The 16,620-nt window shown below is 36.7% G+C and overlaps 1 protein-coding gene across 7 annotated transcripts in view; it reads left to right on the forward strand.

Annotated features, from left to right (window-relative positions):
• Positions 1-16,562, forward strand: part of OSBPL8 (oxysterol binding protein like 8) — a 201,563-nt gene extending 185,001 nt beyond the window's left edge. For all 7 annotated transcript variants that reach the window (XM_036758490.1, XM_036758485.1, XM_036758491.1 and 4 more), the window contains 2 exons: positions 44-146; positions 12,224-16,562. In XM_036758490.1, coding sequence (XP_036614385.1) covers positions 44-146; positions 12,224-12,356 — 236 coding nt within the window. In that variant the 3' untranslated portion in view covers positions 12,357-16,562. The remainder of the gene's footprint in view (positions 1-43; positions 147-12,223) is intronic.
• Positions 16,563-16,620: the final 58 nt, after the last annotated feature.

A 16,620-nucleotide genomic window follows, 5' to 3' on the forward strand; every position in this document is an offset into this window, starting at 1 on the left:
TTAAGAATGGAATTTCACTACTTCATCCTAAATGTCTTTTTAGCTCAAGTACTAAAACCAAGTTCCAGAAGAAAGAAGACAGTAGATCTTGCAGACCTACAGAGTTCCATTGAATCTATAAAACAAACACAAGAAGAAATTAAAAGGTAATGCATAATGATAATAGTAGTATTTAATTTATAAGTCCTCTGCTTTAGAGAGTGCATTTCTTCCTTTGAGATGAAACGGAGGCACTATCTTTTGTGTGAATCCTTTCCTGATCCCCACAACTGCTATGACCTTGTGATTATTTAATTATTGTGTGTGGTCATATATGTGTATATCTACATATGTAGATAACTGAGTTAATCTTTGATTCATGAAAAGGAAAAGAGACCAACTTTTTTTTTTTTGGACAGAAAAGCACTTATATTACTTGTTGCTTCTGAGCTGAATTATTCAATGAGGGACATTGAATTGATTATCGCTGCCATAGCTTTGATATAACAGCATAGCTGAAAGTGCAAACAAGTTTTATGTTCTCCACCAGCCATTATTATTATCATTTCTGTCTTGAACATTGTAGTGGCCTATCCCTTGCTTGAGCCTTCTCATTTCCCCAGTGTGAAGAAAAACACACACACATCCCTTTTTCTTGCTTTCAGGCACTCCCTCCTCCTCTCTACCTTTTAGAATCCCTTGTTGTTCTCAAAACTCAGCTTAAGTACCGCTTCTGTATGGAGCCTTTCTTGATCCCAGCTTACTAATGCCCTCCTCCCAAAAAAGTATCTTGTATTTATTTTGTATATACTCATATGTGTATATATAGAGTATAAACTCTGTGAGGACAGAGACTCATTTTTGCATTTGAATGCCTAGAACTTAGCACATTATAGGTGCTAGGTACATTGTAGGCGCTTAATAAGTGCTCTGAACTTTAGTTTGCTTTACACCCTTCTTAGAGGGTATACGTTAAGCTCTTATAATCATCCTCCATTACCTGCCCTTGCTTCGGTCATATCTTAAAATGAAAGTTCTTCTACATCTATATCAGTCTTTTTTACATAACTCTGCCTTTTTCGTGTCATTGCAATTGGGCTTGTGTCTTCAGAATTTTATCTTTTATCTTTCCATAACAGATCTTAAATTGTACTACAAAGCAGTAATCATTAAAATGTTTTGGTACTGGTTTTAAAAAAAGAGAAGTCAATCAGTGGAACAGATTAGGTACACATGAGCAAATATATAGTATTCAAAAAAACCGAAGACCCCAGTTCCTGAGGGAAGGACTCACTATTTGACAAGAACTGCTAGTAAAACTGGATGACAAGTCTGGCAGAAATAGGTTTGGCCTAACTCTTTACACCATATACAAATATAAACTCCAGTTGGATGCATGACCTAGATACAAGAGGTCACATCATAAACTAATCAAAAAGGATCAAAAAGGATAAATGGGTAGGGGAAGGGTTCATGACTCAACAAGTGATAAAGCAGATCACACAAGATAAAATGGATGATTTTATATAAAATTTAGAAGTTTTTCCCCAGATAACTCTAATGTAGCTAAAATAAAAAAAAACCAAGTAACTGGGTAACAGGTATTTGTTCGCAGCAAATTTCTTGATAAAGGTCTCGTATCCAAGATATTTAAGAAACTGAATCAAACTTATAGGTATAAGAACTATTTCCTAATAGATAAATGGTCAAAGGACATGAAAAGGAAGTTTCCAAAGGATAAAATCCAGGCTGTCATCAACCATATGAAAAAATGTTCTAAATCACCAAGAAATAGATAAATACAAATTAAAGCAACTTTGAGTTCTATCTTACATCCATCAGATTGGCAAAAGATGACAAGAGGAAGATGACAAAAGTTGGAGGGGTCTGGGGAAAAACAGATAAAATAATGATTTCTTCATGGGGCTATCAACTGGGCCATCCATTCTGGAAAGCAATTTGGAACTATGCTTAGAAAGTTACTAAACTATGCATTACCCTTTGACTCAGTATCACTAATAGCTATACCACCACCCCAAAAAAAATCAAAGGAAGAAGAAAAAGGCCTGCATATATAAAGTATAACAGCCCTTTGTGGTGGCCAAAAATCAGAAACTAATGGAATTTCCTATTGGAGAATGCCGAACAAATTATGGTATATGAATTTAATGAAATATTATTTTGCCACAAGAAATGCTGAAATGGACAGTTTCAGGGGAAACTGGGAAGACCTCCATGAACTGATGCAGAGTGAAATGAGCAGGACTAGAGCAATTTATATGGTGCTAACATTATAGAGGAAAAACAACATCGAGAGAATTCTGATGAACACAGTGATAAATCACTACTCTAAGAGGGAAGACTAAGCACACCTCTCACCGTCTGTAAAAGAATTTAAAATGCAGTAAGAGAGATTCATTTTTGGCTCTGTCCAGCGTAGGAGTTTGTTTTATCAGACTGGGCAGAAACATAGGTTTTTTCCATTTTTAAAAATTGATCAATGGGGATGGGTGCAGGAAACAGTAATGGGAAGGACAGAGTAATAAAAGAAAAAATTTAACAAAATTTCCTCCTTGAGAGCTCTCTATCCAAACTGATCTGACTTTTCCCTGTAGAATATTAGTCCTTGAAATCCTACCTACTTATCCTTTCTCTGTATCCTTCTAAATCTGCTCTATTGAAATTTAGTGCTGGAGCAGCTAGGCCGCACAGTGGATAACCTTGGAGTTAGGAGGACCTGAGTTCAAATGTGACCTTAGACATTTGATACTTACTAGCTGTGTGACCCTGGGCAAATCACTTAACCACAATTGCCTCACCCCAAAAAAGTTAGGGTCCATATGAGTTTAATTCCTGGCTTCCTTCTCCTTTTTCATAGGTTTTGAGGTGGAATGATCGATCATTCCACCTTTTCTTCCCCTTTATACCTTCCCCTGATCCCCATGTTCATATAATTTTTATTTCAACAACAAGTTCATATTTGATGCTAAGAATCAGGTCTGGAATAGCAGTTTATTACACTGTTTTTTGAAATGTGAAATTATCATTAAATGATACAAAGGATTTGTTTTGTTTCATAGAGAGAGAAAGATCCAGTTGGTATACAGAAAGTTTCAGTGTTCCACCATTACTATGTGGTTTACCTTTAGTCTAGGCTTGTTATATGTTTTCCAAACTTCTCTTGTGGCATACTATCATGACAAAATTTCATCAGTATTTGCCTCCATTGATCTTCATTAAAATATTCTCCACCCTGCTTCCCCATTGTAAACCCTCCTTCCCCCCCAAAAAAGTTTCTGGATTTCCTATAGAGTATATTTTCTTAACATATAATGCTACTACATCATCCACCTCCAGCATAGCTAGTATATTTGCTCTTCAGTGGAGATGCAGAGATGCCAAGGCTAGCCCTTGCTTTACATCTTCTTATTTTGCTAAACTCTTATCTGATATTCCTCTGTAACTTTCCCACTAAGAGTTCTATCACTTATGTGCAGTTCTTCATGGGTACTATAATACAGCTTATTTACAACTACAGTGTGACTCCTCATTGTCCTTCAAGTGATCCACAACTTTTAATTCTTTGTAGACTGGCATTTTGTGACTTCCCAATAAGATCTAGAGCAGAATTGTGAAACTTTCTTGACCAGCCTGATTAAAATGTAATGGATAAAGGTTTAACAAAATAAAAACATAGTGCAGCATAGATAATGTTAATTTGTGGATATCTTAGTTGATATGTGGCCTGTAGGGATCTGTTTCTATTTGAGTTTGATATCACTGACCCAGAGGATCCTAGATCTACAAATACTCCAGTAAAGTTAAAGAAATGCACCAGATGGAACAATGGTAAAGAAAACCAAAGAGAAACAGGTATGAGTTTCCCCTCTCCAGTCTATGCCTACACAAGACAACTTCTAGAAGCCTGCAGATGTGCTGAGGAGAGGCAAGAAGCCATAGCTCCCAGGCATTCCCCACTGGAACTGCAGTATGAGATAGGGGCCAGCACAGTACCTGGGTCTTGCAGGAGGCTTACTGCGAGTACCATCTGCATCTGATTGGGCTTGTCAGGGCCACCGTAAAGGAATCAGGTCCTAGATAGCAACTCTGCAAGAAAAAAGGGACAGAGAAGGATCTGAGCCACCTGAGTCAAGCCACCAGCAGACAAGAGACAGAAGTGCAGGCAGGGACTGGTCTTAGCCACTGCATTCAGAGAAGCAAAGGCAGCACTACCCAGGTTACCAAGGGACAAGGTCAAGCTGAGACTGACCACTCCATTCCATAGTACCTAAGGGAGTCTGACTCAACCATGAAATGTCAGTCCCAAAACAAGTCAGAGGTGTGAGTAAACAAGGAAATGCTGAACATAACAAAAACATGCTGTGCACTGAGAGAAGTTTAAGAGGTAAAATCAGTAGAAGCAAATAATTCCATAATAAGCTCACATGAAGCCCCAGAGAAGTGAATGGCTTGCCTTCCAGGACTACAGATGGACCAGAGAGACAGCTTTTGGTTCTTGGCCTTAGAAAATCCCTGGGGAAATATTAACTTTTTCTTAAGGGCCTTTGATTGTAAGGGGAACATAGTGTTATGAAAAGCACGGATGTATTTTCTTTTTTTTTTAATTAATTTTATTTTATTTAATATATTTAGTTTTCAGCATTGATTTTCACAGGAGTTTGAATTACAGATTTTCTCCCCATTTCTACCCCCCAGCCCCTCCAAGATGGCATATATTCTGGTTGCCCTGTTCCCCAGTCAGCCCTCCCTTCTGTCACCCCACACCCCTCCCATCCCCTTTTCCCTTCCTTGTAGGGCAGGATAAATTTCTATGCCCCATTGCCTGTGTATCTTATTTTCTAGTTGCATGCAAAAACTTTTTTGTTTTTGTTTTTGAACATCTATTTTTAAAACTTTGAGTTCCACATTCACTCCCCTCTTCCCTTCCTACCCACCCTCCCTAAGAAGTCAAGCAATTCAACATGGGCCACATGTGTATCATTATGTATAACCCTTCCACAATACTCATGTTGTGAAAGACTAACTATATTTTGCTTCTTCCTAACCTATCCCCCTTTATTGAATTTTCTCCCTTGACCCTGTCCCTTTTTCAAAAGTGTTTGTTTTTGATTAGCTCCTCCCCCATCTGCCCTCCCTTCTATCATCCCCCCTTTTTTTAATCTTCTGCCTCCTTCTTTCCTGTGGGGTAAGATACCCAATTGAGTATGTATGGTATTCCCTCTTCAGGTCAAATCTGATGAGGGCAACATTCACTCATTCCCCCTCACCTGCCTTCTCTTCTCTTCCTACAGAACTGCTTTTTCTTGCCACTTTTATGCGAGAGAATTTACCCCATTCTATCTCTCCCTATCTCCCTCTCTCAGTATATTCCTCTCTCATCCTTTATTCATCTTCAACTCACCCTGTGCCTGCTCGCTCGCTCGCTCTCTCTCTCTCTCTCTCCAGATATATATATATATATATACATACATATATATATGTACACATATACATACATACACACTCACATATACATATATATATACATAAACATATATGTGTGTGTATACACACACACACACACACACATATACATGCATATTCCCTTCAGCTACCCTAATGCTGAGGTCTCATAAATCATACACATCATCTTTCCATGTAGGAATGTAAACAAAACAGTTCAACTTTAGTAAGTCCCTTGCAATTTCTTATTCTTGTTCTTTTTCTTGATAACCTTTTCATGCTTCTTTTGATTCTTGTGTTTGAAAGTCAAATTTTCTATTCAGCTCTGGTCTTTTCACTGAGAAAGCTTGAAAGTCCTCTATTTTATTGAAAGTCCATGTTTTGCCTTGGAGCATGATACTCAGTAGGTGATTCTTGGTTTTAATCCTAGCTCCATTGACCTCCGGAATATTGTATTCCAAGCCCTTCAATCTCTTGATGTAGAAGCTGCTAGATCTTGGGTTATTCTGATTGTGTTTCCACTATACTCAAATTGTTTCTTTCTGGCTGCTTGTAGTATTTTCTCCTTGACCTGGAAACTCTGGAATTTGGTGACAATATTCCTAGGAGATTTCTTTTTGGGATCTATTTGAGGAGGCAATCGGTGGATTCTTTCAATTTCTATTTTGCCCTGTGGCTCTAGAATATCAGGGCAGTTCTCCTTGGTAATTTCTTGAAAGATGATATCTAGGCTCTTTCTTTGATCATGGCTTTCAGGTAGTCCAATAATTTTTAAATTATCTCTCCTGGATCTATTTTCCAGGTCAGTGGTTTTTCCAATGAGATATTTCACATTGTCTTCCATTTTTTCATTCCTTTGGTTCTGTTTTACAATATCTTGATTTCTCACCAAGTCACTAGCTTCCACTTGCTCCAATCTAATTTTTAAGGTAGTATTTTCTTCAGTGGTCTTTTGGACCTCCTTTTCCATTTGGCTAATTCTGCCTTTCAAGGCATTCTTCTCCTTATTGGCTTTTTGGAGCTCTTTTGCCATTTGAGTTAGTCTATTTTTTAAGGTGTTGTTTTCTTCAATATATTTTTCAGTGTTTTTTGGGGTCTCCTTTAGCAAGTCATTGACTTATTTTTCATGGTTTTCTCACATCATTCTCATTTCTCTTCCCAATTTTTCCTCTACTTCTCTAACTTGCTTTTCCAAATCCTTTTTGAGCTCTTCCATGGCCTGAGACCAGTTCATGTTTTTCTTGGAGGTTTTTGTTGTAGGCTCTATGACTTTGTTGACTTCTTTAGGCTGTATGTTTTGGTCTTCTTTGTCACCAAAGAAGGATTCCAGAGCCTGAGACTGAATCTGGGTGCGTTTTTGCTGCCTGGCCATGTTCCCAGCCAACTTACTTGACCCTTGAGTTTTTCAGTGGGGTATGACTGCTTGTAGAGTTAAGAGAACTATGTTCCAAGCTTGGGCGGATGCGCTGCCACACCAGCACTCCTTCCCCAAGAATCCCCAACCCAGACTGGACTTAGATTTTCAGCAGGCTCTTCACTCCTGCTCTGATCTGCCACTTAATTCCTCCCACCAGGTGGGCCTGGGGCTTGAAGCATCTGCAGCTGTAGTTCTGTAGCTGCTCCACCTCCGCTGCCCCCCGGGGCGGTGGCCAAACCAGGAACTCTATCCCAGTCCCCAGCAGCTTTTCCCACTAACCTAGTCTGTTGTCTTTGGTGTTTGTGGGTTGAGAAGTCTAGTAACTGCTGCAGCTCACTGATTCAGGGCGCTAGGGCATGCTCCAGCCAGCTCCTGGTCTGGTTGGTCCAAGCTGTCCACGCTGGGCTGGGCTCTGCTCTGCTCAGCTCCTCTCTGCTCCCAGCTCTGTGCGTGATAGACCTTACCCAGAGACTATCCAAGCTGTCCTGGGCTAGAACTCTGTTTCCCTCTGCCACTTTGTGGGTTCTGCAGTTCTAGAATTGGTTCAGAGCCATTTTTTATAGGTTTTTGGAGGGACTTGGCGGGGAGCTCACGCTAGTCCCTGCTTTCTAGCCGCCATCTTGGCTCCTCCCCCCACGGATGTATTTTCTAAGTGCAATCATTGTTACTCTCTAATTATTTGGTTCTGGACCCAGTTCCTTGTTTGTCTGAAGTGTAATAAGGTCTGCCTCCTTGCCTTAGGAGCTCACTGCTTGTAATCTCCACTTTAACTCCATGTCCAATCCAAAGGCCATGAATTTTACTTTGACTTTTATATTTTGTCTCCTATAAAATTCTGAGCATTTCCACTACAATTCTTCACCTGTATTATACCTATTCTCTAGAGTGTCTTGGATGGATGTGTCTGTGTGTGCAATTTTTTCCTTTCCCCTTTTCAGGGTAAAGCTCTTTTGAGTAGATTTTTTAAAACTATAGGAACATATCTGTAGTCTTTGAGTACATTTCATCTTTGGCCAGGAGCCCATCATTCTTATATTTTTAGCCAGGGTCCAGAAATTCAAATCCTGTTTTTTAGAGACTCTCTTATTAACCAGCTGTTCACTTACCAAATTAGCTCTTCCGAACTCCTTCCTTGTCCTTTGATCAGCAGTAGTGATGAAGTTTATTGCCCATTAATTATCCTTAGCAATGCTTTTTAGAATTCTTTGGAAACTGTTATTTGTGTCTGTGTTAAGTCACCAGAGGTGTATAGTGTCACCAAGTTTGACGAGTCTTGGGAGATTCTCTTAGATATATGCCCTGTGAAGACCTTACAAATCTCTTCATGCCAAATCAATAAATAGCTGGCCTGGTAAGACATATAAGGGAGTCACCAATCACGGCTGCTTCTCTTGTCTTCCTTTACCTCTTACCTTCCTTTACCTGTGGTTCCTTGGATTACAGGCACCTGCTTCTTTCTCAGCAGATACAGTGTTTCATTCTACAGAAAGAACCTCTTATCTTTGAATTGTCTTTAAGTGCTCAGTAGTCCTTCTTACCGTTTTCTTCTGTGTCATATTTTTCTACCCACTAACTTCTTGTCATAAGTAAGTATTCTTTTCTTCCTGTTTAGGTATGTGTCCCTTGATTTTTGCCTTGAAGCCCTTATTTCATTTTTTAAAAGATCTCTTCATTCTCCCTGATAGCTTGATGAGGAGGTATTCCACCAGCACTGTGAACATACATAGCAGTTATTTTCCGTAACATAAAGATAAACATTGCATTCTCTATCAAAGTCAGTTCAATACATCGAGCATTTATTAAATGCTTGTTATGTGCCAGACACTGTGCTAGGTAGTGGAGATACCAAGACAAGAGTGAAAACGATCCTTGCCTTCAAGAAACTTACAGTCTACTGGAAAATCCTACAGAATTCACCCTGCCCTCCATACTTTACTGGAAGCTAGAGCTCCAGTTCTTTTTTTTCTTTCTTATTAGTCATCCTTAAGACTTCTCCCTTGGAAAAATGTTGTAATAATTTAGCCCCCTAGTTGTAACTTTCTTTCCTGACTTGTTGGCGTCAGGATAGATACTTGAAACTTTTTTCTCCTCCTGCCGCTCTTGTCATTCGTCACAACTCTTCCTCTTCCTCTTATTTCTTGAGTCCTCCCAACTTTCTTTTCAGTCTGTTCTTTGAACCACCTTTAATACATCAGTACGATACTTTTGTGATCTCATCAATGCGGGCATTCCTTTTAGTGGCACATAACAGGATCTGTCCATTCCTTTTTACCCTACGCAGCTCTTGTCTTTGTTCCCCTAAAAGTTCTCAGTGCTCTCAAAATTGTTTTGTGTCTCAGCATGGACTTTATTAGGGTTTACTTGGTCTAGTCCAGCCTCTGTTCCCATCTTTGTTTTCTTTAAAGCCATTTGTGTTTCATGTGCCCAGATATGGTGGGTAGCTCCACTGTTAGGGATGAAGAGGGTTTGCTGAAGGAACATCTCCATTGCTTCCATGTTATGCTGGTTTGTCCTCCTTTCACTTTCAACTTTAAGCAGCCCTTGGGGTGGAGCAGCTTCATTGACTCTACCACCAAGCTTGCTCTGAACTTTGTCCTTCCTCCACTTTGTACTGTTTTATGAAGTAATGCTATCCATAATCTTTCCTAATAAGCCAATGTCTAATAAATGCTTATTGGTTAATTATTCTTTTCTAAAACATTTAACAGATTTGAAATCCCAGTATTATTCCCTGCCACGTAGGCTTCAATCCAGTGACACTGGCCTCCTGGCTGTTTCCTGAACAAGATGTTCCATCTCTTGGCTCCAAGCATTTTTTTTCTGGCTGTTCCCCATGCCTGGAATGCTCTCCCTCATCATCTTTGCATACTGCCTCCCCTGGTTTCCTTTAAGTCCCAAATGAAACTTTATCTTCTACAGGAAGCTTTTCCAAGCCTTTCTTAATTCTAGTGCCGTTGCTTTCTTAATTTTTTCCTACTCATCTTTATATAGTCTTTTTGCACATATATATTTGATTGTGAGCTCTTTGAGGGCAGGGACTGTCTTTTGCCTCTTTTTTCGTCTCTAGCACATTGCCCAGTGCCTGGTATGTAGTAGTTGCTTAATAATGTTCAATGACTGACTAACTATTAGGCATATACACCCAAGGAACTCAGTGATGGAAAGAAAGATCTCACACCAAGAGATTCATAGCACTTTATGTGGTAGTAAAGAACTGTTAACTGTTAACAAAATAGGTATCCGTTAGTTGGGATGTAGCTAAACTGTGATTCGTGAGTGTAATTCAGTATTATTGTACCATAAAAAATGAATATAAAATTTCAGATAATCACAGGAAGACTTACATGAATTGATGCAAAATGAAGTAAAACAACATACGGGCTACCAGAAATGAAAAGAGAAGGAATTGAACTGAATGCTGTGTAATTAAAATGATGAAGTTTGTCTCTGGAAACGAGATAGGGAAATGTTTCCTCCTTCCTTCCCTCCCTCCCTCCCTTCTTATTAATGAGAATGTAAAAGATAGATATAATTCTGTTCCTCTAGTACTTCTCTTCATTGGTGATGAGACAAGGAGCTTTCCTTCAACACCCTAGTAGCTAAGTTTTTGTTTTAACAGTCTAAAACCTGTGTGACAGTGCATTACCCTCCACCCTTTTTCCTCGTTGTTCTGTCACTGCAGAAGCAGAAGGGGGCCACAGAGGGCCATTTGATATTTTCATTTCAAGGGTTTTCATGATAAAATAATTCATCACCAAGCGGCCAGCCTATCATCAGTGGTGAGCTTTCTGTTTTTAGCTGGGCTAACTCTCTGAAAGGCTACCTCAGTCACTAGGACTTTACCCTTTTTCATTGTAACATGGGGTACATCTCTTAGCCATACTCAGGTTAATGCTGCAGTTTTGGGTCATCATCTACTCAAATCCATAGCTCTGACTCCTCACTAATATTTTATGTCATGCTACATAACATGTGAAATCAGAGCAGTGGGCATTTAATTAAGCGGAATAGATAAATATCAGGAATTTTGTCAGATAGTAACTATGTTTTATACCCATATCTAAAGGCTGCCATGTGCCAATATCTGTGAGTGATAGTTACCTACCCAGTTAAACCTTCTGGTACCTCAACACTGTAGGAGAGTGTCACAGATCACTCATGGCTTGTTCACTCATATTCCAATGTTGCAAACACTGACTTCCCAGCATAGTAGTCATGAGCATGGCTTCTTAGAATCCAGAATTTCAGGATGCCAGCATCAAATTTATGTCATCCTCTTCTTTCTTCTGCCATTTCTGCCACCTATGCCATTGGCATTCTTTAGGTACAAGGCCAGTTCTTTTTGTCATTGCCCACCACCAGTTCTCATGACCTTCTACAGGACTCCTACAACAGATTTTAAACTTTATGTGCTTGCTGGTATTGCCACCCTGCAGGCTCTTAACTTCCTTCTGGGGAATGTAATCTAGGATATTTCCCTCAGGAAGCATCTTACAGGTAACATTTATCAGCCCTTGTCTCAAAGTATTGTGGAATTTGTTTCCAGGCATATACTCTACATCAGCTTGGCAGACAGTCCAGAACTTGTGACATGTTGACATAATCTTCAGCAACCTAGTCACCTCCACATTATGATCAATCATTGGAGTAAGATTTTATAGAGGCTTTCTTCACATTTCTTCTGTTATGGCTTCAGCTTATCAATATATACACATGTATATATCAAGGAAACTTAAATTGAGAGTTTTTTCACCTCTATAAAACTGAATGGCTTTTTTTCTCCCTGCCTCCAAACCTCCTTTGCTGGGAGGACTCTAGTAGCTAAGTATGAAGCAGAATTTAAATTGTTTAAAAGTCATTGTTAGGATAAAAAAGGTAGTGGTACTTAATAAAGATGGAAAAATATATATTACTTAAAAGCTTCATGATATTCATAGGTAATTTCATATATACATATTTAGATTTCCACTTAGTAATTAATCTAAAGAAATTTAAGTTTGGCAGTCATTTCTTAAAATTCTGCATGAAAATACCTAGTGACAGAATGTATATATCTGTATTAGATAGTAAATGTGATTTAGCAGAGCACTGAAGTAGGAATTAGAAGATTTAGGTCTTTTACTCTTTCTACTCCTGGCCATACAGCCTTGGCCAAAGTCACTTAGCTTTTCTAAGTTGTTTTTTTTTCTAATTTAAAGTATGAATATCATATATCCTACCTAGCTTGAAGGGTTGTTGAGAGACTCAAATGAGAGATTGCAATTGAAAGTGTTTTGAAAACTTCAGGGTTGTGTATAAATATAATCTTGCTATATTAACAATTTTTAAAGTTACTATAAATGTGTACTTCTTTGTATTTTGTAGAAATATTATGGCTCTACGAAATCATCTTGTTTCAAGTTCTACTGCCACAGACTATTTCCTACAACCGAGAGACTACTTCATCATTTTCCTGCTGATTTTGCTACAGATCATAATAAACTTCATGTTTAAGTAGAATTCCGTATATAATTGAATCAATGAAATGGAATGATTAGATTTAGCCTGGGACCATTTTTTCAAGTTGGTTTGGATTTTATTCAAACAATGCAATATTTTTAAAAGAACCTTAGAGATCTAGAAGTTTTGACCTCTCATGCCTTGTATCCTTAACCGGAACAAGACCTGTCCTATCTGGTTAACGTGAAAATTGCGTAAGTGCCAGAACATTTCTTGTTTTTATCCATCTGTTTGCATCTGTGCCGGTGTACAGAGTATATCCATACAGGTCCTATAGGCTTAGTACCTGACTGTAGTCATGTATTCTATAGTAATGTTCCAATCTGTAGTCATGCCATGTTGTTAACAAAAATGCTGTTCAGTTTATAAAACAATGTACAGTGGTCCGTTTTCTTCATAAAACAGGCACAAAATTTTTATTGATAATGACTTAGAATATGGGAAAAATAGAGAAATCATGACACCTAAAGAATTTGCTGTGTTGTACTGTACACAGATCACTTCCAAAAGACCTAACTTTTATCTCTCTCTTCTTAGAAACATAAAAAAGAAAAACATGTTGATGGTATATATGGTGACATTTGATCAAAAACCAAATTTATGTGAAGGATTTTTGTTTTTTGTGTGGACCCTTAGCATATGTTTAATGTTTAACTTTTGGTATGGACATGTTTGTGTATGTACATATAGAAAAGTCCACCTTCTTCTCTGTGTCTGGTAATGACCTTTGTATTTCTTTTGTCATGCTTTATGATGCCCCCTTGAGCACATCCTAGAAGATATTTCTGTAAATTTCTTTAAGTAAGACCCACCAATGTTAATGGCCTACCACCACTTCCACCACTGTGAATCTAAATTTCAGGAAGACAAGAGAACTTAATTTCATTATAGTAAATTGGAAGAAAACTGGTTTGGGTATCAAATTACCTTTGCTATCTGAATTTTTTTAAATGTAGAACTCAGAAATGACTGCTGTCTATGACCTCACGTACAGCCTATAGTAATTTAAGTGGTTTATGAAACAGATGAAATGAGATAATTCAGGTTATTTTATCAGTAATTGGTTTGTTTTAGGAATGGTTCCTGAACTTTCATTTATACCTTAAACTTTTAGTGGCTAAAGAGCACAGAAAACTATAATTACCTTTAAATTTTTTTACTCTAGAAGCTAAAAGGCAGTAGAAAATGAGAGATAATGGTCCGGATGTATTTCTGCAAATTGTTTCTGTTTTTAATCACTTTTAAGATACACAGCAATGTTACATACCCAAGAAGGGCTCAGAAACTTAATCCTTTGTTTTCCCCTCACTATTCTTAGTAATTGAAAACCCACGTCAATCACATTGCTGTAGGATCCTATTTTGTGTTTAGAGCTCCACAATACAAAGTAAGACAGTTTAGTTGTTTAATTTAAAATGTTGGACTTTTTTTTGGATTTTCACAAGCTTTTTGTAGTATTCAAAAGCAATTTTTGTGAATTACTTAAATGCTTAAATATTAAATTCTTAAATGCTTAAATATTATAAAAGATTTTTATACTACTGAGAATACAGATTATCAGATTTATCAGTAATAAGGGCAGAGAGAAGACACATTCTTATAAAGTTTTGACTTTAACAAAATAAACACCATAAGCCAGCTAGAACAGAGTAAGAGATGTATGGGGAATTATGAAAACTGAGTAGGCTACATCTTACTGATCTAAGTATCCTAAGTAGAATGCTTACGTAATAGGAATCTTACAAACATATGAAGATCCAATTTCTCATGCATAATTAGCAAAATAAGTGTACCTATTTATTCATTTGGAAATAATCATATAGGTAAAGATAAAAGATTACCTGTATTAAACATTTTCATATTAGAAACCACAATATTGCAAGCTATACTTTGAATTTTCTCCATTTACTCATTCCACTGCCCATGTTTAGCTTCCGTCTACATATCTGTTGGTATGTATAAAATGCTATTTTATAAACAAATATTGGCAGTTTGAAAAAAAATTATTTAAATTAGTATTGATATACATATATTACTTTACCTTCATGTTTCAGTTCAGTTTAAAATGGAAACATTTTTGTTGATGAGCTGATGGTGGTGTGTGGTTGGTGGTTAGGTCTATCCGTTTTTATTCTTATGTTTGTATATAATTGTTAAGATATAGATGTGCTGGAAAAATACCCCTGCTTAATCTAAAAGATGGTCTCTTATTCCCAGTTATATGACAGATCTGATATAAGTTCAATTCCTAACTAAGGAGGCAGAGAATATTTCACAAAACTTACAAATGTAAAAGTAACAGCAAGATTTTTCATGACTGTTTTTATTGTAAGCTTAAAAGCACATATCTGATTCAATATTTCCTAATGTTTTTAGTCACATGAAGTTCCTTTCTGTGAGCTGAACTCGTACAACACTCAGGAATTGGTGGCTTAGTATTAGACCAATGCTGGTAATAGGCTTGGTATATGAATCCTTTTAAACACATAATTAACTTTGTATTTAGCCATAACATGTCGTTGACCTTGAATGTCCTTTACTTGAGAGTAACCCGTTTTTCTTCTACACATTGATAAAAAACTGTGATTGTATAGTCTGCAGTTGTCTGAGGCTAATGCCTCCTCTTCTAAAAGGTTCAAGGATTAAACTCCTTAAGACCTGTTTTCTCATTTGATTACTCTCTTTTCTGCATAGAAATTTAGAGAAGTGATGTTTTTGTTTTTAAATGTTAACCTTTAATTTTCTTTTAGTGATATGCATTTGGCCTATGAAAAGAGAGTATATGAGCCTTGTGAAATGTTAAGTAGTTACAGCAATAGATAATTTTTCTTATATTTCACATGCCACTACTTTTTTGCAGCACTTATAAAGGTACAGTATAGTTTTATTCACTTTAGCACAAATAGCCATCTGCATTCCATTGAATTTTGCCTTGTAAAATATAGCACTCATTTAATATTTATGCTTTTGTGCCTCTAGGAAATCTTTTTGCCACTTGTATTTACTGGGACAAAATCTGAATTCAAAGTATTTGTTAACAATTCAGTAGACTTTTTTTTTTTCTTAAAGGGGTCATTGTCACTTTATTTTCTTTTATAAATATATTTAAACAGTAATGCTGTACTTTTATAAGCGTTTGTCTAATTACTGTACTTAAAGTATATCCTCCACTCTTCAGACATCACAGAAATAGATTTGTCAGATCATTTCTGAGTATTGTAAACAGTGCCTTTTTGATGAATTCACACTGTTTGGGGATGTATAAAGAACTTGTCAATTTGTGCCATATATACATTAAAAAAAAACTTTTGTGGGAGGCAGTTACTTTTAACTTTTTGAAAACTATCTCACTCTTAGTCAAATATCTTAAGGAAATGTATACAATTCCATTTTCCCCTAGTTTTTAGTATTTCTACTGAGTGGTAGACATCTGTACTCTTTGTTTTCTATATAGTGAAGGTATAATGCATTGTGGCATTATTGAAGAGCCATAAATGACATCATAGATTATTTGAATTCATTATGTTAAATATGCAAAAAATGAAACTAACTATTTAGAACTAAATTGACATTTTAAACCATCTCAAAAAAATAGAAACTAATACGTTTACATTTCAACTTTTGTTTAACTGGGAAAATAATTCTTTAAAATGCATAGCCTGCCACTAATATGTACTTTTATTTCATTTTGTTCTAGCTAAAGAATGTCATACTGGCATTTTTTATTTTCTCTTTTGTTATTTTAACATATTGCTTGTTTTTGTACTGTTAACATTTTAGAATTGAAAATGGACTGTTAAAAGTTGTATAGGACCAGTGTAATTAATTTGATTAATATATATGTATGTATATTTATATGAACATAAGTATAAATATATATATGTATAGAAGAGCCACAAAGAAACCCATGACAAAATGAATGTGAATGTTCTTCCTAAAATATTTATTTAGAAAAATTATTTCATGTTTCTGCGTCTATCATGTAAAATTATTTTAGTGTCACATTATTGAAAGTTATTTAAAGAAAAACGTAATGTAACATTCAAGATAATGAGCCACAAAAATTCAGTTGGAGTTTTCACTGTATGGCATGCTAAGTGTAAACCCAAGTTAAACATCTTGTTAATGGCCATTTGTAAATTAAAGCACTACCACTGGTCAATAGTTTTGTATGATTAATAGAATAAAGAGATGTTATCTGCGATGTGTGTAAGTGTACAGTGTTGAGTTCTCAAAGTTCGTGATGAAATGTGTAGATCTAT

The sequence above is a fragment of the Trichosurus vulpecula genome, chromosome 5 (assembly GCF_011100635.1).
Source record: "Trichosurus vulpecula isolate mTriVul1 chromosome 5, mTriVul1.pri, whole genome shotgun sequence".
Taxonomy (NCBI): domain Eukaryota; kingdom Metazoa; phylum Chordata; class Mammalia; order Diprotodontia; family Phalangeridae; genus Trichosurus; species Trichosurus vulpecula.